Source organism: Lactuca sativa, chromosome 8 (assembly GCF_002870075.4).
Source record: "Lactuca sativa cultivar Salinas chromosome 8, Lsat_Salinas_v11, whole genome shotgun sequence".
Taxonomy (NCBI): Eukaryota; Viridiplantae; Streptophyta; class Magnoliopsida; order Asterales; family Asteraceae; genus Lactuca; species Lactuca sativa.
In genome coordinates this window covers 8,819,172-8,842,047 of record NC_056630.2, presented here as the reverse complement: position 1 = coordinate 8,842,047, position 22,876 = coordinate 8,819,172, and the positions used below count along the sequence as shown (strand labels likewise).

The 22,876-nt window shown below is 37.7% G+C and overlaps 2 protein-coding genes across 2 annotated transcripts; both read right to left on the bottom strand.

Annotated features, from left to right (window-relative positions):
* Nucleotides 1-13,574: 13,574 nt before the first annotated feature.
* On the bottom strand, nucleotides 13,575-15,144 carry LOC111876678 (40S ribosomal protein S10-1). The gene is made up of 5 exons (XM_023873244.3): nucleotides 15,008-15,144; nucleotides 14,852-14,900; nucleotides 14,480-14,759; nucleotides 14,249-14,387; nucleotides 13,575-13,798 (listed from the first exon to the last, which is right to left on the bottom strand). Exons 1-5 carry the CDS (start codon nucleotides 15,008-15,010, stop codon nucleotides 13,709-13,711), a joined length of 561 nt encoding a protein of 186 aa, XP_023729012.1. The 5' UTR covers nucleotides 15,011-15,144; the 3' UTR covers nucleotides 13,575-13,708.
* Nucleotides 15,145-16,285: 1,141 nt separating this feature from the next.
* Nucleotides 16,286-18,732, bottom strand: LOC111876669 (uncharacterized protein At3g49140). The gene is made up of 10 exons (XM_023873231.3): nucleotides 18,581-18,732; nucleotides 18,108-18,300; nucleotides 17,923-18,025; nucleotides 17,779-17,846; nucleotides 17,560-17,691; nucleotides 17,370-17,489; nucleotides 17,105-17,299; nucleotides 16,793-16,945; nucleotides 16,559-16,654; nucleotides 16,286-16,447 (listed from the first exon to the last, which is right to left on the bottom strand). Exons 1-10 carry the CDS (start codon nucleotides 18,679-18,681, stop codon nucleotides 16,355-16,357), a joined length of 1,254 nt encoding a protein of 417 aa, XP_023728999.1. The 5' UTR covers nucleotides 18,682-18,732; the 3' UTR covers nucleotides 16,286-16,354.
* Nucleotides 18,733-22,876: the final 4,144 nt, after the last annotated feature.

The window sequence follows — 22,876 nt, the reverse complement described above, 5'->3', positions numbered from 1 at the left end:
ATCTTTTGAGATACATTGAACTTTTCAATGGCATGTTTAAAATCTCGATATGCCCCTCGATTTGTGACTGGGATGCCGAGGATCACAAAACAGGGTGTGAATAACCATGCAAACTTACATGGTGCCCCCAATGTTACAGTCACCTATTCGATGTGCCGGTTAACCACACACGCTCCACTGAACTATGACAAACAATGAGTCACCCTTTTCTACCTTAGCTTAGAACCATTTAGTGTGTTGGTTAACCACACACGCTCCACTAACATCTTTGCAAGGGCACAAAGTGTAATTTCATGGAATTGCATCAATTCACTTTTGCCTAAAGTAACTAAGATTGGGAATTTTTGTAAAAGCATTTAGTTACTTTTGTACTTCATTATACTTATAATGGAAGGTTTCTGTCCTATCCTACCCGTTCGGCTAACGACCCTCCACTAGTCAAGAGTGCGGTGGGTAAGAGTCGATACCCATTCAATCGTCATTTTATAGGCAATTTCCTTAAACACCCCTTATAGACTAACTTCGTGAATGAGGCCTACTAATGGTAAGACTGACTGTTTACTCATACATATATAATACTAGACTTTTAATGTTATATATAGTATAGGGTGTATTTTACACTTTTAAAATACTAGGTGTTCTAATTTAATAAATTATACTTTTAATTTAATTAAATGTAAACCAAAACTTTATGGGTTTATTAAATCTCTTTTAATTATACACCTTAATTAATTAATAAAACCATAAGGGTGTGATTTGAACTTTTCAAAACAATACTAGGGTTTTAGAATTTAACATTTCTAAATTAAACTTTTAATCAACTTTTAAATTCCAAAACTTGAGGGCAAGTTTTGAAACATTTCAAAACATTAGGGTTTAACTTATTTAAATTTCAAAAACAAAACTTTTAAGTTCAAATTTAAACTATAAAACCTAAAGGGATTAATTTGAAACTTTTCCAAACTTTGTCAAGAATATTCTAGATCACAAAATTCAAATAAGGCAATTAACAATTAATTGGTGGTTATCTAATTTGACCTAGTCCAAATTCTTGCAAGATAATTCACCAAATAATTCAAATAATTAAATCTAATCATATAAGGAAATAATTATTTAACTAATATGAAGTTATCTTTAATTTTGGCAAAGATAATCACCCAATATCATAAAAATCTGATTTATATCAATATAAAACGTTTTGGTAACTATCCCACAGCCAAATAAGCACAAAATCCCGATTTTCCCTCTTTCTGACCAGCTGACTCGTCGAGTCAGGCATGAATTCGGCGAGTTCACCATGGACTCGGCGAGTTCATATATGGACTCGGCGAGTTCAGCCCCCAGAAACCCTAAATTTCGATCTTTAAGCAAGGATAATTCACAATGGCATCAAATATATCAAACAAACAGCCATGTCTCTGATACCACTGATGGGTTATGAGCAAAACATCATTCCTATGGTGTACATGCAAACCTTAATAGCTTTTGGATCTAGTTTGTCTAATGAACATGCAATTGAATATCCAAAGCTATAAACCCTAGATCTAGCATACAATTAATCATATTAACATAAGATTGGGGTTTAGATCTTACCTTGATTGTTATGTAGCAATAACAATCTCAAATCCTCCTTTGTAATGGCTTTAGAAAGCTTAGAGTCACAAGTGTCACTCCTCTAATGGCTCACAAGCACCAAGAGCAAGAGGATGAAGAATGATAAGAGAGGAGACACCCAAAAACATGTAGAAACCCTAAGGAATTAGTTGGCCACGTTTTGGTGCCCTAGGGGTCCTTAAATAGTGAGGCTATTAGGGTTATCTAACAAGGAAACCCTAATTTGATTGCTTAGGCCCTAAGCAACCCATGGACTCCCTCCTTAGAGGCCTTGGACGATTTCTAATGGGTTTCCCCATAGAATTCATCCACTCCATCCTTTATGGAGTCCATTAGCCCAATATTCAACTATCACACAATTGACAATTCTAGTCCCCTTTATTTAATTAATATCTTTTAGCCACAAAATTAATTCTTATTAATTCTTGACTAATATTAATTAAACAATATGATTTCTCCTTTAATATATTATTCTCATAATATATTAATAAATCATAATTAATCCTCTCTCTCCATAATTCATCCTATCAAGTTGTTTTGGTGAAGGCAGCCCAAAAGGACCATGCACTATCGGGTCAAGTACATACCAAAATAGTTATGGACTTAGACACTAATCCAACATTCATCGCGTCAGAGATCACCAGAGGCACCTTGAGTCGACCCCCATCATCTTCGGGTCGATCAAGGAAGGGATAGTCGAGCTGATGGAGGATCGCCTCAGGGCATTCAGGAGTGACATGGCGTTTGGCCAGTCAGGATCCCACACACTGTCCTTTAAGGACTTCGGGGGCAGTGGTGCACCAGATTTCCATGGGGCGAAGGACCCTATTGCTGCCAGACGATGGATTGCCGACATTGAGTCCGCGTAGTTGACTAGCTTCTGCCCGGAGGGGTCGAAGGTGAGATATGCAGCAGGGTGTTTGAGAGACAGAGCTAGACTCTGATGGGAGTTTGCGCCAGCTGTAGAGCTTCAGCAGCTGGCTAGGGAGTTTTTGGACATGAGACAGACTACGGAGACTGTGGCGGAGATCATCGCCAAGTTCCGAGAAAGGGCATTGCTGGTGCCCCAGTATACGGGAGATGAGGATATGAGGAGGACCCTCTACCACAACATGCTATGGGCCGACATTCGGGAGCATGTTAGTTTTTCAGCGTGCCCTACCCTGGATTCCATGATTGCCAGGGCAAGGGAGAGAGAGATTGATCTGGAGCATGTCAGGAAAAGAAAGATAGAGGAGGGTCAGACAATTGGGGCTCCGGGGAAGAAGCCTAAGGGATCAGATGGTAGGCCGAAAGGCCAGTCAGGACCGGGCCGCTGCTGGAAATGCGGCAGGCCACAAGAGGGGGCGTGTAGATTGGGATCGTCGGGCTGCTACAAGTGCGGCAAGACGGGGAATTTCAGCATGGATTGTACTGCCCCTGCACCGGTTATTCAGACGTCTGATTTGCTATGTTTCCACTGCAACCAGAGGGGCCACAAGAAGGCCAACTGCCCCCAGTTGACAGCAACATCAGCGCCAGTGAAGGCGCCGGCTCCAGCAACCCTGCGGATCACTGATGGCCGGCAGGGCAAGGCAGAGGCTCCAATAATGAGGAGCCGGGCATTCCAGTTGACTACCGAGGAGGCACGCACTGCACCCGATGTGGTGACGGGTATGATTTCTTATCATTATGCTTTATGATGCACTGCCGTGATTTTAATATGTTATGCATGTGCTCTGTTTAGGATCGTTCCATGTGAACGGTATCCCAGTTCAAGTACTATTTGATTCGGGGGCTACCCAATCATTTGTCTCTCTTGCGCTTAGCAAGAAGTTTCCTGAGTCTTCAGGTATGTTGGATTGCCCTTTAGAGGTAGAGATTGCAAATGATCGATCGGTGCGAGCATCGACGGTATTCCGAGACTGTGTGCTGAGATTATTCGAGGAGCGTTATCTGATGGACCTAGTTCCTATTCCATTGAGAGGGAACAAGGTGGTTATAGGCATGGATTGGTTGAGCCCCAATGGGGCAGTGATAGATTTCACGCAGCAGCTGGTTCGGATCAGGACCCCAAGTGGGGGAGAGTTGGTAGTTCAGGGCGAGAGGCCACAACAAGGACCAGCGGTATGTTCAGCAGTGAGAGCCAGGCGTTACCTTCAGCAGGGTTGTGCAGGATATGTCACTTATGTTATGGACACCCGGGAGGCGGGTAAGGCGACAGTGGGCGATGTGCCCGTAGTGCGAGAATTTACGGATGTATTCCCCAAGGAGTTGCCTGGGATACCTCCGGAGAGGCAGGTGGAGTTCAGGATCGACCTAGTCCCTGGTGCGGCTCCGATAGCCAAGGCACCGTATTGGTTGACTCCTCCTGAGATGCAGGAGTTGTCTACACAGCTGGAGGAGATGTTAGACAAGGGATTCATTAGACCGAGTAGCTCTCCCTGGGGAGCCCCGATTATGTTTGTGAGGAAGAAGGACGGGTCGCACTGGATGTGTATAGATCACCGGGAGCTGAACAAGGTAACGGTGAAGAACCGTTACCCACTCCCGAGGATTGATGACCTCTTTGACCAGTACAGGGAGCATCTTGGTTCCCCAAGATTGATCTGCGTTCAGGATATCATTAGATGAGGGTCAGAGAGGAGGATGTACAGAAGACTGCATTTCGGACGCGCTATGGCCATTACGAGTTTGTAGTGATGCCCTTCGTGCTCACCAATGCGCTTGCCGTGTTCATGGACCTCATGAACCGCGTGTGTAGACCGATGTTAGTCCGGTCTGTGATAGTGTTTATTGATGATAACTTGGTTTACTCCAAGACGGTCGAGGAGCACGAGGAGCATCTGCGAGAGGTTCTGGAGACTTTGAGGAAGGAGAAATTGTATGCTAAGTTCTCCCAGTGTGAGTTCTGGTTGCGCGAGGTGCAGTTCCTTGGGCATCTCGTCAACCAGAACAGGATCTCAGTGGCCAAAGTGGAAGCTGTGATGAGATAGGAGGTTCCGAAGTCTCCATCTGAGATTCGGAGTTTCCTAGGATTAGCCGGCTACTATCGGAGATTCATCCAGGATTTCTCCAAGATAGTCGTACCCCTGACCAGGCTAACAAGGAAGGTCGTGGTCTTTCGTTGGAGACACTGAGATAGAGATTGTGCGAGGCGCCAATCTTAGCCGGCTACTATCGGAGATTCAGCAGGCCGCGTTCGAGACACTGAGATAGAGATTGTGCGAGGCGCCAATCTTAGCCCTGCCAGAGGGCATGGAGGATTTTGTTGTGTACTGTGATGCATCCATCTCAGGTTTGGGCGCAGTATTGCCTACGCGTCGAAGCAGCTGAAGCCTCACGAGGCGAACTACCCGACGCATGATTTAGAGTTGGGGGCTGTTGTATTCGCCCTCAATATTTGGCGTCATTATCTCTATGGGGTTCGTTGTACCATCTACACGGACCATAAGAGTTTGAGGTACCTCATGGATCAGCCGAATCTAAACCTGAGGCAGCGTCAGTGGATGGACGTGGTAAAGGATTACGATTGCGAGATCCTTTATCACCCGGGGAAGGCCAATGTGGTGGCCGACACGCTTAGCCGCAAGGCTGCGCCGATCAGGGATAGCTGCCTGAGGATGACAGTGGTGACTCCGTTGTTGGAGCGGATTCGGGAGGCCCAACAGGAGGCCATGAAGGAGGAACATCGGAAGAGCGAGCGGATCGTGGGGAAGGTTTTCTCCTTCGACTATGACAGCCAAGGATTACTGACACTACACCATAGGGTGTGGGTGCCATACCACGGGGTGTGCACCAGGTTCTGATGGAGGAGGCGCACAAATCCCGATTCTCCATTCATCCCGGGGCGACAAAGATGTATAGGGATCCTCGTCTGGACTATTGGTGGCCCTGCATGAAGCAAGATGTGGCATGGTTCGTGGAGCGGTGCCTGACCTGCAGGAAAGTCAAGGTCGAGCATCACAGACCACACGACAAGATGCAGCCATTTGATATTCCGCTGTGGAAATGGGAAGACATCACGATGGATTTTATCACCAAGCTTCCCAGGACCGCGCGGGGAGTGGATTCAATTTGGGTCATCGTCGATCGATTGACCAAGAGCGCCCATTTTATCCCGATTCAGGAGAGCATCTCGGCCGATATGTTGGCCGACATCTATATCCGGGAGGTGGTGGCGCGACACGGTGTGCCAGTTTCTGTGATTTCAGATAGGGATGTGCAGTTCACTTCCAGGTTTTGGAAGAAGTTTCATGATGAGCTGGGTACTCGTCTGCACTTTAGCACCACTTTTCACCCGCAGACAGATAATCAGAGCGAGTGGACCATCCAGACCCTGGAGGATATGCTGCGAGCATGCGTATTAGATTTTGGAGGTAGTTGGGATACCTACCTCCCATTGGCAGAGTTCTCCAATAACAATAGTTATCATGCGAGCATTGATCGTCCTCCCTTCGAGATGCTATATGGGAGGAAGTGCAGGACCCCGATATGTTGGGGCAAGGTTGGCCAGAGGGTAATGGGGATCACTGAGGTAGTGCTCAAGACGACAGAGAAGATTCAGCAGGTCCGAAGCAGGCTTCACACTGCTCAGAGTCGGCAGAAAAGCTATGTCGATAAGCGCCGATCAGACTTGGAGTTCCAGGTCGGGGATATGGTTCTCCCGAAGGTGTCGCCATGGAAAGGCGTTATCCGATTCAGGAAGCGGGACAAGTTAGGCCCCAGGTACATTGGACCGTTCAGAGTTATAGCCCGGGTGGGAAAGATTGCGTATACGCTGGATCTACCAGCCGAGCTCAGTCGGATACACAACACTTTCCATGTTTCTCAGTTGCGGAAGTACCTGGTGGACGACTCCGCATTGGTGCCTTTGGAGGACATTCAGGTTGATGGCAGCCTGAACTACATTGAGCGACCAGTGGCAATCCTCGACTGGAAGTCGAAGGATTTGAGGAACAAAAGGGTGGAACTCGTGAAGGTGCAATGGCAGCACCGGAAGGGGTCGGAGTGGACTTGGGAGCCGGTGGACGAGATGATGGAGCATTACCCCGAGCTATTTCAGGATCGAGCAGCAGATTTCGAGGACGAAGTCTAAAATAAGTGGGGGAGATTTGTAGCACCTGGTTCTTGGTACATATTCTTTTATTAATTCCTTAAAATATTTTGCATTTTGGCCTTGGACTCGGCGAGTTGAAGGACCAACTCGCCGAGTAGAAGCGGGATGAAACGCGAGGTTTAAGCAGTGGACTCGACGAGTCGGGTCCCGGACTCGGCGAGTAGGCCCTGTCTGGACAAAAACCTTACTCCAAGGGTTTACACCCTATTTAAGCACCTTAACTCGGCCTCCTTCGTCCTATTTGCTCCCAGAAGACCCCCATAACAAACCCTAGCCGTTATTGAAGCAATCTAATGCATTTGGAGTGATTTTGGTGTTTTTGTGACCCAATAAAGAAGGAAAAAGCTTGAAGGATAAAGATGAGGCTAGAAGGATCCGATTTTGAGCATCATTTGCAGTCTACAGAAGGTATAAAGTCTATACCTTGTTTGTTCTTTTGATAGATCCCATTTTGTGGAGTTTTAGGGCTTTTCTAAGCCATTTTGGTCACCAACCATGATTACAAGCATGGTTTGGGGTTGATATTTCAGATCTAGGTACTTATAGGGGTTACAAGGCAAAAAGGAGTGGCTTTTGCACTCAAAGAAGGCCCCATGCATTGTAAAAGCTTGTTTTAGGACCTTTTGAGCTCAAAGTCCCACGCAAGCATGTAAAGGTTGTAACTTTACGTGCTAGATCGATTGTAGAAGCATAGATCTATCTTTTGATCAAGGGTTGTACATCATAAATCGAAGATTTAGTGAGAGGATGTGACAAACTCGACGAGTCCATTCTTGGACTCGGCGAGTCCAAGGTTTCTGTCCCATATCAGTTGAGGGTCATAAAGGACCCAGATAAATGTGGAAAGGTTTTAGGGAGTCCCAGGGAGTAACCCAAAGTTCTGGACTAAGCCATTGTTCTAGAAGTTCATGGGACTCGGCGAGTGCATGAGCAGACTTGGAGAGTCCAAGGCAATCTTCTTAAGGATGAAGATGAACTCGACGAGTTGTTCATACAACTCGGCGAGTCAAGGACAAGACATGTGTATCAGTTGAAGATAAACTCGATGAGTTGTTCATACAACTCGGCGAGTCGGATGAGGATTCAGTCGATGTTCATTTAGAAGGAAAACTCGTCGAGTCGTCGCCTAACTCAATGAGTAGAGACAGGTATAAGAACAAATGGAAGGATAGGGACTCTGCGAGTTGGTGAGCCAACTCGGCGAGTCGGGTCAACAAGAAGTTGACTTTGACTTTGATTTGGTCAAGGGTAAAATGGTCATTTTATCCTAAGAGCAGTTAGCAGTGTATGACTAAGTGTTTTGTGGGAATTATAGTCGGAGGATTTCCGGAGCAGCAGCGGCAGCAGTCAGAGGGTTCCCGCACAGATCAACAGCTACTACGAGGTGAGTTACCTTCCAGTAGCGGTGGGTCTAGCAGTAGGAGTGGTGTGATTAGATGATTATCTTTGTGATATCATCTAGGTTTGCTACTACCTGATATGTTATATGCTGGCATGATATGTTATATGTGATAGTAGTGGAGTTCGGTTGTTAGGACCGAAGGGTAGGTCAGGCACCCCAGATATGTCTGAAATTATGCGATTATATGTTATACGCTGGCATGATATGTTATATGTGATAGCGGTAGTAGGAGGGGAATAGTCCCCAAGTTCGGTTGTTAGGACCGAAGGGTAGTTCAGACACCCCAGATATGTATGATAGTATGTTTATGTTATGATATATGTGATAGTAGCAGTAAGGGGTGGAATAGTCCCCGAGGGTCGGTTGTTAGGACCGACAGGTAGGTCAGCACCCCAGAATGGCTTGACATGGGTAGGATGGCACCTTAGAATGCCCGCATGGGTAGGTCGGCACCCCAGAATGGCCGAACCGGGTATGTCGGGCACCCCAGAATTGCCCGACAGTATGTATGCTATGTGATTGTATGTTATGTGGTACGATAGGGGAACTCACTAAGCTTCGTGCTTACAGTTTACAGTTTTGGTTTCAGGTACCTCTTCAGCGAAGGGGAAGGAGCTGGCGCGGTAGCGGCACATCCTACACACACTCTTTGTTTTTCCGCACTATGAGTTATTCTGGGATTTGTACTCTGACATTATTATGTTTTTACGATTCGGTTTTCAGATACGAGACATGTTTTTATTAAATGATATGATCGGATGATATTTGTTACAAATGTTGTGCAAATCACTTAATCAAAAATGAAATTTTTGGACGTGAAAATTTGGTCGTTACAACATCATCCCAACAGGACCATAATAGGACCATTCGATATACCTTTAGTCTTGCCTCTATTTCCTTCCCCAAAACCCTGTCGAAACTCGAATTCTTTCTCCAATTCGTCGGTACGTACGCCGAAACCTATCTAAAACTGACACCGATTGAAATTGAACAAGAAGATGTTCAACCCCATAAAACTTCGCTTTAAAAAAAATATCTTGAATCCCAAAGCTTTTGATGGAAGACTCCCAGTTCTTAATATAGATAAAAGAACCGAAAACAAATTCAGACTCTCTATCAATAAAAAGGATTGTGCGGTTGTTCAGAAGAATTGAAGAGGTTGGAGAAAAGGGTATTGGACCCAACTAGGGTTAGGACTTGTATGGTTGTTTGAAAGAGTTGACCACCTACATCAATGGTGAGTACGTTGGTTCTGGTGAAATCATGAAGATTCTTGGAAACCCCATTTGAGAGAGGCTTTGAATGTGAAAAGAATGACATGAGATGAGAGAATCGAAGTTAGAAGAAAGATCGGAGAAGAAGAAGGGTTAGTGGGAGAAAGATGTGAATTTTCTGATGGTAATTAAGGGTAAATTATAAAGACTTTATGTGACATCCCCATTTTTCACGGCCAGAAAAGACCGATTTTGTTTATGCTTTGTAAAAATCAGAGTATTTTTTTTCATAAAAATGTTACGGAATTTGTTCCCAGAAAAACACGATAAATACGTTATTAAAACATTTTCGAAGAAACTTATTTTATTCATTTTAAAACGTTTGGGATGTCATCGTCAATACATAAACATAAGCATAAATGGAACTTACATTTATTTACACTAGTGATCTACATCTCTTTAATCTCTCAGTGTAATGTGACTTCATATCAACACATGTGATATAAATAAACTGAGTGGTTCAGGTTGGGAAACCTGGTGAGTACATAGGGTTTTCAACCCACAATAATATAATTATTATGTTTAAACAATCAAACAATCGACCCAATAACCCATCTTTCTTGCATTCGTTTATTCCGAAGTCCCTTGCTTCCAGGGTTATAGGACTGACACTAAATTCATAGCTGCCAATGCTCATTCGTAAAGCACTAATTCCATAGCTGCTATAGTTTATTCATCGGCTACTAAATTCATAACTACCAGTGTTTATCTAATAGGTACTAAGTCCATAGCTACCCATTCCTATCAGGTACTAAGTCCATAGCTACCAGTGTTTGTCCAATAGGCACTAAGTCCATAGTTGCCGATGTTATTTATTAGGCACTAAGTCTATAGCTGCCAATGTTTAGTCACATCATCTTTTATCTCTCATCATTCATCTACCCATGTCATACCCAACATATTTGTATATATAAAATACGTATACAGTTTAAATCATTTAAAACATTTATAAAACGTTCATCCAGCATAGATAGCAAGTATTCAGATAATATGCCCACATAACACGTAGTTTATATAAAATACTTCATATCTAAGTGTAAGATGAAAGTAACTATGCACTCACCTGATACGGTGGTGCCTCGGTACTCGGACAACGCTTCGATACTCTCAAAACAATTTCCTTTGATAAAACCAAGTATCAATACCAGTAGGGTTTAGTCTAACAATAACCGCGACAAATTAATAGTCTGACTATTATTATTATATAAGCGTATAACAACACTATATAACTCATAATAATAGCCCAAATAATTATTTTAAGGACCTAATAACATTACTATAATTATTCGAAAGCTATATTAAAAATTGCATAGGCAGAGCTCACTTACAGCGGGTTTTAAAGAAAACCGAGCTTTGCTCGGAGCAGCATTTCAAAACCGAAAGACCCTTTTTCTCGGGACTCCGGGAGCCTCGGGACTTCCCTTGGGAGCTAGGGGGTTTCCCTAGGGTTTAGGGGGGCTTAGGAGCCTTAGAGAGAGAAATTAGTGTGAGAAAGAAGAAGTTTTGGGGTGAAGAAGAACGGCAGCGTCGCACATCTATTTATAGTGCCTAGCTCCTCGGTTACGCTGGGCGTTCGGTCCTACTACGCGGGGCGTAGTCTTCGGATAAGGGGGCCAAATCGCATCCAACTGTCTCGCACGTGGCTCGCACCGGAACCGGATAAGATCGGAGTACGCGGGGCGTACTTATCCTCGAACGCGGGGCGTAGCGAAGGGCGACGTGTCCTTCATCCGAAGAGAGGCGTGATCAGCAAGCAACGACTAGGATCTTGCCACGTCATCAATAGAGCAACAGGCTTCACAAATTTGACTACGAACTCTAAAAATTCATAACTTTCGCGTACAATCTCCGTTTTCGACGTTTTTTATATCCACGTGAAGGCGGGAACGTACTCTACAACTTTCGTTTAGACTTCGTCGGCTAATTTTGAATTTATTTTAAAAGTTTTATTTTTAACAGGTCGGGACAAGATTGGTCCGTTAAATTCTCATAACTTCTTCATCCGGCATCCGTTTTCGCCCATCTTTTTCTCGTTACGCTACTCTTAACGAGATCTTCGATTCCCGTTTAGGTCGTGTCGGCTAAAAACCGCTCGATCTATTATTCGAATTTCGGGTTGTATACCGCTAAGCCGAAACTTCGAGAAATCATAACTTCCTCATACAAAGTCAGATTTGGGCGTTCTTTTTTATGGACGCTCTCGGTTTAACGTATTCTATGACTTTCATTTAGATTGCTAAGGCTAAATCACGCTCTATCGTAAATTCACTATTTACGTTTCCCGGTATCGTGTCGTTTCGTCTCGAAACTTCGACGGGCCATAACTTCTTCATTATAACTCGGATTTCGGCGTTCTTTATATGTACGGAAACCTTGTAACATATACTACAACTTGGTTACGATTATTTATTCTAAATAATCTTTTGCCGAAAAGTCGTTTTCGACCCCGGATCTACGGGCGTTACACTTTATAAATACATCTGAAGAAGTAATAGCAAAGAAATGCTTCTAGCTTACCATATCACATGGTAAGGTGTATGGTTTGGGAGTGGAATATCGCACGTTCGAGTCCCCACCTATTTTTTTCTAAAAAATCAGTTTTTTTACATTATAATGAAAGAGCATGCCATATCAGTTGCCACCTCAGCCAAACAGTCCATATGACATGCCACCTCAGCATGTAACCTACTGCAAAAGGTAAAAAATTGTTAAAGTGGTTACAATAGCCGGCTGTCCTTTTTCATTAATGAAACTTAATTTAGGACTAGATCATAAATTGATCTAAAACTTTGGGACTTTTCTGGAGATTTCCCTAATATATAATTACAAATTATAACTAAGGGTGATTAATTATCATTACTAATATTTTTAGAAATTTAATTGTAATTTTTTTTAGAGTAAATTACACTAATGGTCCCTATGGTTTAGGGTAATTTGCACGTTTGGTCGCTAACTTATTTTTTTAATTCGGAAGGTCTGTATTGTTTGTTTTTATTACGCGCTTAATCCCTACTGTTTGTTTTTGTTATGCGTTTGGTCTCTTTCTTACCTAAAAAAAACTATTATTTAAATCGATAAGAAATGATGGGGTAGGTAAGATAAGGTGAGGGATGGGGTTGGGATGTGTTTATTTAAATAGATAAAAAAAATCTACGGCAAAATAGTATCTTTAGACAAGACATGGACAAATCGTGTAGCAAAAATAAACAATAAGGACCTTTCGAATTAAAAAAATAAGTTAGGGACCAAACGAACAAATTCATAGGGACCATTCGTGTAATTTACTCTTTATTATGTTACAAATATCATGTGGGAATTAATTATCATTGTTAATATTCTCTAGAAATTTAATTTAGATTTTTTTATGTTACAAATACCCCCGTGGGAGGATAATTTGAAATGAGTTGTAATCACACCTAATTAGTATCTTCAAAACATATACATCTTTATTTTTATTTTTTATTTTTGCTTACAATCTAATACATGATTTTTTTTAGATACAGATTTTAAAACTTTTCTATTTTATCCCTTTATTTTATTTTTTTATTTTTGCTAACAATCTAATACATGATTTTTTCTCAGATATGAATTTTAAGACTTTTCTATGAACAACTTAATTGGTACTCCGACAAGAGAATACGAGCCCTCAGGTTGTTAGCATGATCAATACGATGTCTTTTCAAAAGACCTTAATGCAACCATTTTTTAAAAATCAACTAATATGAATATTTATATGTTTAAAAATCAACTAATATTTATAACTTTGTTGACCAGATAAAAGGCCTATACAAAGATTGGAGCCGACAAAAAGAAAACACAAACTATTTTTATTATTCAAAAAACTAAATCAAATTAAAACCTTTTTCAAAGCATCTTCTTGTTAAACATTAAGCCACCATCCACCTTAAAGTTACACCATATGCAAAAGGGATTTAGTTGAAAATATAATGAAGATCAAAAGAAAAACTTAAATCTGAATAAGAGCTCAAACAAAAAAAAAAAAAAATCATGGAATACAACATATGGAGGAAGGCAATGGAACCGCTAAAGTCTGGCTATAAACAACCGATAGCAAACCTCTCACCGACACCAAAGCTTCCACAGTACAAAAGGGAAATTCCACTTAAAATCTTAAATGCATTTTAAACTTAAAAAATATCATCAAAGTGAAAATGGAACTCAAAAATTAACAAAATTGTAGAATTGTATAACCTCCATTTGCTATGATAGCTGAAACAAAAAACAGCATTACAGAAACTGAAATAAGATTTAGAGAATTCAACTAGAGTCTGCAAACACTTAGAGCAACAAATAGAATGTTTAAGAAAAACTTGGGCTTGGTGGTGCACCACTTGCACCACCTCCAAAACCACCACCTCCTCGGCCAAAGCTGGGCCTTCCACCAGCACCCTGAAATTTTCAGTAGACTGTATTTGTTAGACAACACTGACTTACTTCATAACAAGGTATTACAGATTATTAGCTATTAAAAATGATGCAGCAGCACACAGAATGAAAATGCAAAACAGAGCATTATTATTTCTATCTATGAGAATCAAACATACTAAATGTGAAAAGAAAAAGATGACAATTTCTACATTTTTGAGAAAAACATCAACCCAAAAATACAGTAATGATTAAGGAAATGAATTCAAAAGGGGCACTCTATTATGTTCATAAGAACTTGGTCTATATAACAGGCTTTGATGAAACTACAATTTCAAGTGAAATTGAGAATAAATATGTTAGCTCATATCTAATACTAATTGAAATCTCTACCACAAAAATTGAGGATGATAATTCATAAACCAGTAAGTAAACTATTATAAACGCAAACAAAGTGTTTGAAAAAAAGATTACCCTGTTAAAAGCGGGCTGGTAATCAGCCGGTGCTCCACCCTTCTCGCCACCAAATTCACCGGCAGGACCTCTAGGACCACCACGGTAGCCATCTCTGTCACCAAATCTCGGTCTGTCTCCTTCAAATCTTGGCGGACCACTATAAGTAACCACAAACACAAATTGAACAACAAATTCAAAGACTTGAAAAAACCTAAAAACTGAAGATGTAGATAGTGTTTGAATAGCTACCGAGGGCGGTCGCCGGGAGGGCCACCCATGGGACGTCCAAGGGGCTTGGCGGACTTCTTGAGAGTGGCGGGAACAATGTCAGAAGGAAGATTCAAGTAAGTCCTGAGGAACTCGATCCCATCGTTGGTGAGGTACCAGTAATAATGCATCCAAGCAAATGTCTCGCGAACATATTCCTTTGATTTAAAGCTCTGCATCAGTTTAATCACCTGCAGATTTGGGACATCAATGTCCGGGTGCTTCGCCAAGTTGTAATCCTTTTTGGCGTAACAGACGCCCTCTACATATAAATATAGATGCCAACCAACAGTCAATCTCCATGAAACGCTCAACTTTACATGAATACAAGTATAAAAAGGGAAAATTTCAGACCTTGAAAGAGGTACTTGGAGATCGCCTTACGATTCTTATCAGGGATAATCTGAAAATAGCAACAGAAGTGAGTATAAAATCTGAAATCCTTGTAAGAATTGTTTTCTAGTGATGATTACTGATGGCGTTAGAATTATGAAGAAGAAGTAGAATTACCATGGTTGCTGCTCGGAAAGGCGGAAGAGATCAGAAGAGATGGAGGTTGCGATTTCCTGTTTACAATCCGCGCAGCACCAGAAGGCAGAAACCCTAGAATTACATATAAATAAATAGGAATAATTTGGGTTGGGTGTGCAAAGAAAAGAAGAAGCCCGTCCTTTTTAGAGTAAATGGGCTTCAAGACTTCTATTTTGGGCCTTAGTTTACAAGTGGATTAGTGGACACGTGTGAAATTCAATATTTTTTACAACATTTTTTTTTTGTTAAAATATCCCACAGTTAAGATTTAAGAACATATAAGAAGTTTATAACAAGAGATTCATTTTACTTCCAAATAGAGACAGCATTAGTAAGAGTATTTGGGTGATTTTTATCGTATATTTTTTTATGATAAAACAAAAATATAAAAATAATAATGATAACATTGTATTAATAAATAAATATATTTACAAGACTAAATAATAGTTTAAACAATTTATTAAACGTGCATAAAAATATTTCAAGTTCTCAACCCCAAGGTTTGGTTAAACTGTGTTTGGTATGGATTAAAAGGTGTTTTCGCTTCATTCTTGCTTCAGTTTAAATTCGTCTTTATAGCCTTGCCTCGGTTTGAATCAATTTGAAACTTAGAAAGTGTAAAATTTTAAACTTGAGAAAAATATTGTTAAAAAATAAAAATGTTAGAAGTTTTTTTTAAAGTTGACATATACCAAGTTTAGGGGTGCAACGTTCGGGACAACCACCTACTGACCCACATAGAGGTCTTTTTCTTTCGTATGGATTTGTATGCACTTTGAAAGTGTCTAAATTGTATTGATAGAGGAGCAACTCATGAATTTCTATTGATAGAGTGAAAATTTCGAAAAAAATTATTTGTAATTCAAAATAATTGAATATAAATAGAAGAGTTTTAACTATTTTTATGTACAAAAGAAAAATCTATTACTAATCGTGTTACTACTCATTTACAAGTCATACTTTTAGGTTTAGCGTTTACATACAGGTTGTTCACTCTGCATTGCAGGCGTTGGACAATACAGGTGTTAGACAGATGTAGAGGCTTCCGTTTTGCTCATATCAGAGGGTGGTCTTCCCTGTGACACAGTCACTCACCCCTGGTGGAGGCATGACTATCGGCATCTACTTCCCCTGTCCCACTCTAATGGAATTCTCGGGGTTTGTTGTTGATGAAATATTTAGTAACTAGTTATGTCTTCATATCTTTAATCATGTAATTTAAAAATACTGATTATGTAAAAAAAATCACTTAACACGTCATAAATCATTAAATGTTATTAAGATATTAGTTTATGTTAGTTATTATACATCTCTATGCTATACCACTCATAGTTTAACTTCTTTCTTCAGCTGCTGGCTCATGGTTAAAGGGAAGAGCAATCCATTCAACTGGCTCTCAACACCATACTCCGAGGACGCCTGCAATCCCACCAAAACATTAATACTAGTTTTGCACGAATCCCACTGGCATCAGTCTCAGTCAAACACAGTACAACCTGTTCTATGTAACAAATGAGGTTTAGTAATTACCCGATTCTTAAATGTGAACCGTAGTGTCTCAACTTGTCTCCCAGAACACACTCGTAAGTAAAATCCAAGGCTGTCAACACCAATAAGAGCCACCTCCTATAATTTTCCCCACACAATTAGCATTTAGCAACAACAAAATTATAAAAATTATATATATCATGTAAAAAGCATTTTTTTTCATTTCAAAACATCAAAAATATATATATATAAAGATAAAAGGGATTAGTAGATTACCTCCACTTGAATGCCTTTGCATCTCCAACATAACGATTTAAAAGCATGTGTCATTTTATCTCCACCAGATTTTATCCGAGATATTATTTTATCAGCTGAATGTGCAACTGCATCGGGTCCAGACCTGCTAAAATCTTCCACTTCAACATAAGCCTATAAAATTTACCAAATTATTTAAGGGTAAAATTGTCATTTAGTCTCCTTTTTATTCTGTCTAGAAAAGAAAAGAGACCTTATGTAAGGTTTACACAAAGAGGACTTAATATGAAGAAAAAAAAAACTCAAGGGTAGTATGTTAAAATCACAAAATACCTGATTTCCATGTGCTGAAATCAATTGCATTTTGATCATTTCTAACTTATAATATGAAGTCCCATTTCCAAAGCTCTCATCCTTCTGCAATTCTTGTTTTGAATTCTCTCCAACAAATGCAGGTCTCAGAAGGCCATGAATAGAAATCCCAGAAGGAGGCTGGTCCATGTAGTTTATAGGAACCTCTGATACAAACTGAAGAACAAAAAAAAAGTTAGAAATTTTTATGGATTCATAACAACACTTTACAGTAAATAATGCTTACATCTGCCAGCTGTTTAGCAAAATCTATTGGATGGGACAATCGCATGGTTTCCAATTTTGCCCAATCACCAAGGGACCTGTCAGAATCTTCATCACCATCATCTAGAACTGAAACCCAATCCTGCAAACATATAAGCATGATCAAGAACATGAAAGAAGACAAATAAAATCAATGAAGTTTCAGTTATCACCTTTCCATAGTTGTCACTCTCATCATCTTCAAAATCACTATCTTCATCCTCAAAATCAGAATCATCGTCTGATTGACCTAACGACTCCATCTCATTCACCATTTCTGTGGTGTCTAAGCCTATTATGACTTGCTGCATTGACCTAGTTTGTTAATTGATTTTTTTTTTTAATTTTCACAAAAGTTCACAACAGCAACAGATCATGTTTCTTAATCTTACCACAAGGTTATCCCCAGAAGCAAGAGCTTGCAGAACATCTTCATCATTCTTCACTTGGAAATATATATCTGAAAAAATGCCAATAATTATATTCAAAAAGACAAGAGGTATCACAATAGAAAGACGGAGTGAGGAAGAACTTACTTCCATGTTCACCCTTGACATAAGGCAAATCAGGCAAGAACACATTCTCATAGACCTCATCACTGACCAGACCTGAGAACATAAGCAAACCTTTGCTGTTCGTCTGAAAATAACATCTTATGATCAATTTACATCTATGAAAGTGTCAATTTAGGTAGGTGGTTGTTTACATGTGTGAAATTTACCTCGATAATAGTCCGACTAGTTTCAGCAGGTTTAAGTATGGCGTCCCCATTCTCATCCGATTCTTCACAATCTGAAATGTCCTCTAACGGATGATACAGCTGAGGCTTTGCCTGTTCAACAGGACCTAACAGCTGCCCGGCGGAAGCTCTAATTCCATCCTTTGTCAAATTATTATTTCTCGTAATCGTATTCCTACACTCAGTCGATTCACAAAATAAGATCAGCCTAGCTTAACGATTTTTAGAACATTATCTTCAACATTATCAGCTAAAAATTAAAATTAGGTGCGTACATCTAACAATTTGTAATAACTGTAGCGAGAGTAATCTCAAAGAAACATTATATTTGCAAAATCTGAATGTATGTAGTTATTACGATTGCAGTTGAATGGGAGAAATGTTGAAGGTTTGCAAGTAGTTACGAAGGCTACTTGCAAACCTTCATATGTAAGATGTAGGTATGCAAGTAGTACCAGGGAACGAAAACGTTGCTTGCTTTCGAAAGGAGACAGCAGCCCCGAGTAAAGCGGCCGGCGGGAATGCGAACGGCGGTTGCCGGTCCAATTACCAGCATCTCCGGAAGTTGTCGATGACTGAGTCCCTTTTTGGTATGGTTCAGTTTAATTTCTATATATATATATATATATATATATATATATATATATATATATATATATATATATATATATATATATATATATATATATATATATATATATATATATATATATATATATATATATATATATATATATATATATATATATATATATATATATATATATATATATATATATATATATATATATATATAGAGAGAGAGAGAGAGAGAGGTGGGTTCAATTAAGAAAATAAAAAAGGTTGAGAATGGGGGAATCATTCTCAGCGACTCATTTAATCTAAGCATAAAAGACACGGTGACAAACTTGTAAATATCGTAATAACCTTCAATCTCAAATACGTAACTATAGAAAATTCGATAATTGTTCGTTCATCATCAAATTTTTTCCTCCAACCTTCAATAAGCATCCAGATTTCTTCAACTAAACCGGAATTTCTTCGTTGTTCATGAAATAGGAATCGGAGTTATGGACTCGCAGTCACAGTCGACATTGAGGGACTTAGAATTGGTAATCACAGGTTCCCAATCGGATTTTCGGAAATCAAAATCAAATTGAGAAATCGATCAGAGATAGGATGTCGCATCTGAAGTCGAAATCGGAAGTATATGATGATTTGGAATTGATAAATTGATGTTTTAACATTTTTAAAATAGTTTACTTGTTTGCACTCCAACTGTTTGATGAAATGCATAAACTAAATTAGCACGTTATATTCACATATAAATATGTTTTCTCACCTGAATCAGTATATGATTATTAAAAACACAAAACAAATATGCAAGTCTGTATGTTATTCATATGTGAATAACATATAAAAATTATATATATTTGTCAAAATACCTTCAATATTCATATGTGAATATACCTTGTAATATTCATATGTGAATATATTGTGTAATATTCATAAGTGAATATATCATCTAATATTCACAAGTGAATATACTCTGTAATATTCACATGTGATATACCATGTAATACTATGTCATATTCACATATGAAATATCCTTTAATACTCATAAGTGAATATACCATCTAATATTCACAAGTAAATATATTATGTTAATATTCACAAGTGAATTCATCGTCCAATATTAAAATATGAATATACTATGTTTATTATATGTTATATTTATATATGAATGATACTTAAATTGTAAAAAAAAATCATACTTTTTATTCATAAGTGAATAACGAATGTACTGTAATAAAACCTGATGCATTGTTATTCATTTATGAATACCGATAGCTGAAAATATAAAAAAAATAAAATTTTTATTTTATCTTAAAACTATATCAATATGGATGTCTATTTGTAGAGAATAAAAAATCATGAATTTTGGTATATTTAAAATCATTTTTTTGATAAAAATAGCTTATAAAAATTAAAAAAAAAACGAAAAAAACTATGTTTTTGTATATATTAAGGTAATGATTAGCATAGTTTAAGGAAATATGTTATGTTGGAAAACACATGTGCATTCGTTTCCCATTTCCGCCGGTACGTTGGAGGCTTTTGCGGCAAAAATAAATGATTGGCTGAGAATGATTCCCCCATTCTTAACCTTTTTTTTTCTCAATTGAACCATCCCCTATATATATATATATATATATATATATATATATATATATATATATATATATATATATATATATATATATATATATATATATATATATATATATATATAATAGACCATAAAACTAACATAAATATTATAAGGGGGATGGGGTGGGGGGAGGAGGAATGAAGGTAGTGTTTGTTTTTTGTCTGCAGATCTGCGTGACCTCTTCTTTCTGCGCCGCGCAGACATTAGTCTTCGTAGACGGTTTGTTTTTTTGAAGACTGCAGAGCTAAAAATGTCTGCACGCCCTCTTCTTGGCGCAGATGTAGACCAGAGTCTTCTAACATCTTCAGACATCTTCTAGCCTAAAAAAACATATATATCTTTATTTTTTAAAGTTTTTTTTTTAATTTATATTTTTTCTAACTTTATTAACAATAAACAATTTGAAAAAAAATTACAAAACTTAAAAAAAAAACGTTCGACAATACAAACATGATATTTTTGACAAATTTATAAATAAAGATTTATTAAAATAATAATCGTTGAAGTTTTTTATATAAATATGAAAAAAAAATCATAATATATTCTTATATTTTTTTGCCAAATTTTGTAAAACATTATTTAATACAGTATCGTCAATTTCTCGAGAAAATATGCATGGTACGTTTTTAATGGATTTAATTGAAAAAATTGAAGTTTATTTTCATCTATTTATGTATCAAATTATTTGATTACTAATTATAATGTTTAGTTATAACTTTGTAACCAAAGTTGGTTTTTATCAAATATATCCGTTAATTCATTACATTTTTATTTTTATTTTTTATACAATAATACATAAAAGTTGATATAGATTCGTTAATTATTTATAACAAAGTCATAAAAGTATTAAAAAATCACTTTGAAGTTTAAAAATATTAATTTATTTAGATTTCAGTTTATTTTAGTAGCTCGCAGATGTTAAAAAAACAAACAGTCTTCTTTTTTCAGACTGCAGACGTTTGGTCCACCTCTTCTACTGCAGAGGTCTACAGATGTAGTCTGCAGACTGCAGACATTTTGCCTCAAAAAAAAAAAAACAACACCTAAGTAATCTAATCATATATTTTAGGGTGTTTTTTTTAATAATAATAACAATTTTTAACCTTTTTTTTGTTTTTGTAAAACTAACCATTTGATAACGAATGGCCATTTCGGAACCGATCAAACTAATACTATGTCAATGTTATGTATACAGGGTCACACCAAAACAAGAATCAACATGTCGGACACTATTGTATTCCAAACTTTTTGCTACCAAAATTTCAAAAAATTTTAAGCATTCTCTTCTCTGTTAGGAATTCATCAAACCAGGTTAGTTTCACTATTTAATTTACTTGCATTTTAGTTTGCAAACAATTTTCCGTATTCCGGATTGCGTATAAGAATTTTGGAATACGATAAACAACTCTGAAATGTGATTTTTTTTATATCCATTATGATCATACAAGTACATTTTAGTATCACTCTTTACAGAAAAAATAAATCTAGATTATCAGTTAAAACAAATTTTTGAATGGTACTCAGATTCCAAAATATGAATACGTAATATGAAATGTCCATGATACGAAGAATAAATTCGGAACGTTCGTCTGAAATATAATTAAACGGGTCTTTTGTTTTGGTAGATAAATATATGATGTTGGTATACTGACCAACTCCAATTTATATTGTCGTTTGAAAACGTGTGTGTGTGTGTGTGTGTATATATATATATATATATATATATATATATATATATATATATATATATATATATATATATATATATATATAGGAAAAGTGAATATACCCTTAAGGGTATATAAGCTTAGGTACCCAAACTCACCATAATACATCGTTTTTTTTATATATTCATTATAATATTCTTAAAAACTTCAATCCTTAACTTGATTTATTTTCACAATTTCAAATTTTCAATATTATCTTCCTACTAAGTTATATATATTATAGTTGAAAATGAAAATTATGTAAGAGGAAGATAAATGTGAAATTTATAAAAATCTTTGAAATAAATCAAGTTATAAGTTGAATTATAAGAACATTAGACAATTACAATGTATATAAATGATACAAAACGACATAGTATGGTAAGTTTGGGTACCTAAGCTTATATACCCTTAAGGGTATATTCACTCATCCATATATATATATATATATATATATATATATATATATATATAGGGTTAGGTTAAAAGTGTTTTTTACATTTATTGTGTGCTAGAATGCACCAATAGAAATTTAGTAAAATTATATTACTATTTAATTAAATAATGATAGATATTAAATGGTTTCCATAATTGTATGTATATTAAATGATATCCATAATTATAATTTTTCTCTTTATGGAAATTAATTAAATTCGTCATTAATGTCAGCAATAGTATTCTTTCAGAATGAATTCGTATCTAGGTTTTTATGTCAGCAATAACATAATTTCAGGACTCACTCACTTAAAATACAATAAAGTTGTATGAAATATGAAGAATGAGGGTGTATTCTAATAGAATATACTCTCGTTCTCCTAGAATACACTCTTATT

What these genes read in the sequence shown, in the direction of transcription:
- LOC111876678 (XM_023873244.3), bottom strand. An exon ending in CCTCCCGGCGACCGCCCTCG is followed by an intron (nt 14,388 to 14,479) that starts GTAGCTATTCAA and finishes GGTTACTTATAG; the next exon opens with TGGTCCGCCAAGATTTGAAG. An exon ending in ACCAGCCCGCTTTTAACAGG is followed by an intron (nt 13,799 to 14,248) that starts GTAATCTTTTTT and finishes TGAAAATTTCAG; the next exon opens with GGTGCTGGTGGAAGGCCCAG.
- LOC111876669 (XM_023873231.3), bottom strand. Translation starts at nt 18,681, where the DNA reads ATGCTGGTAATTGGACCGGCAACCGCCGTTCGCATTCCCGCCGGCCGC. An exon ending in TTGCTAAACAGCTGGCAGAT is followed by an intron (nt 17,300 to 17,369) that starts GTAAGCATTATT and finishes TTTGTTCTTCAG; the next exon opens with TTTGTATCAGAGGTTCCTAT. An exon ending in GGTTCACATTTAAGAATCGG is followed by an intron (nt 16,448 to 16,558) that starts GTAATTACTAAA and finishes GTGGGATTGCAG; the next exon opens with GCGTCCTCGGAGTATGGTGT.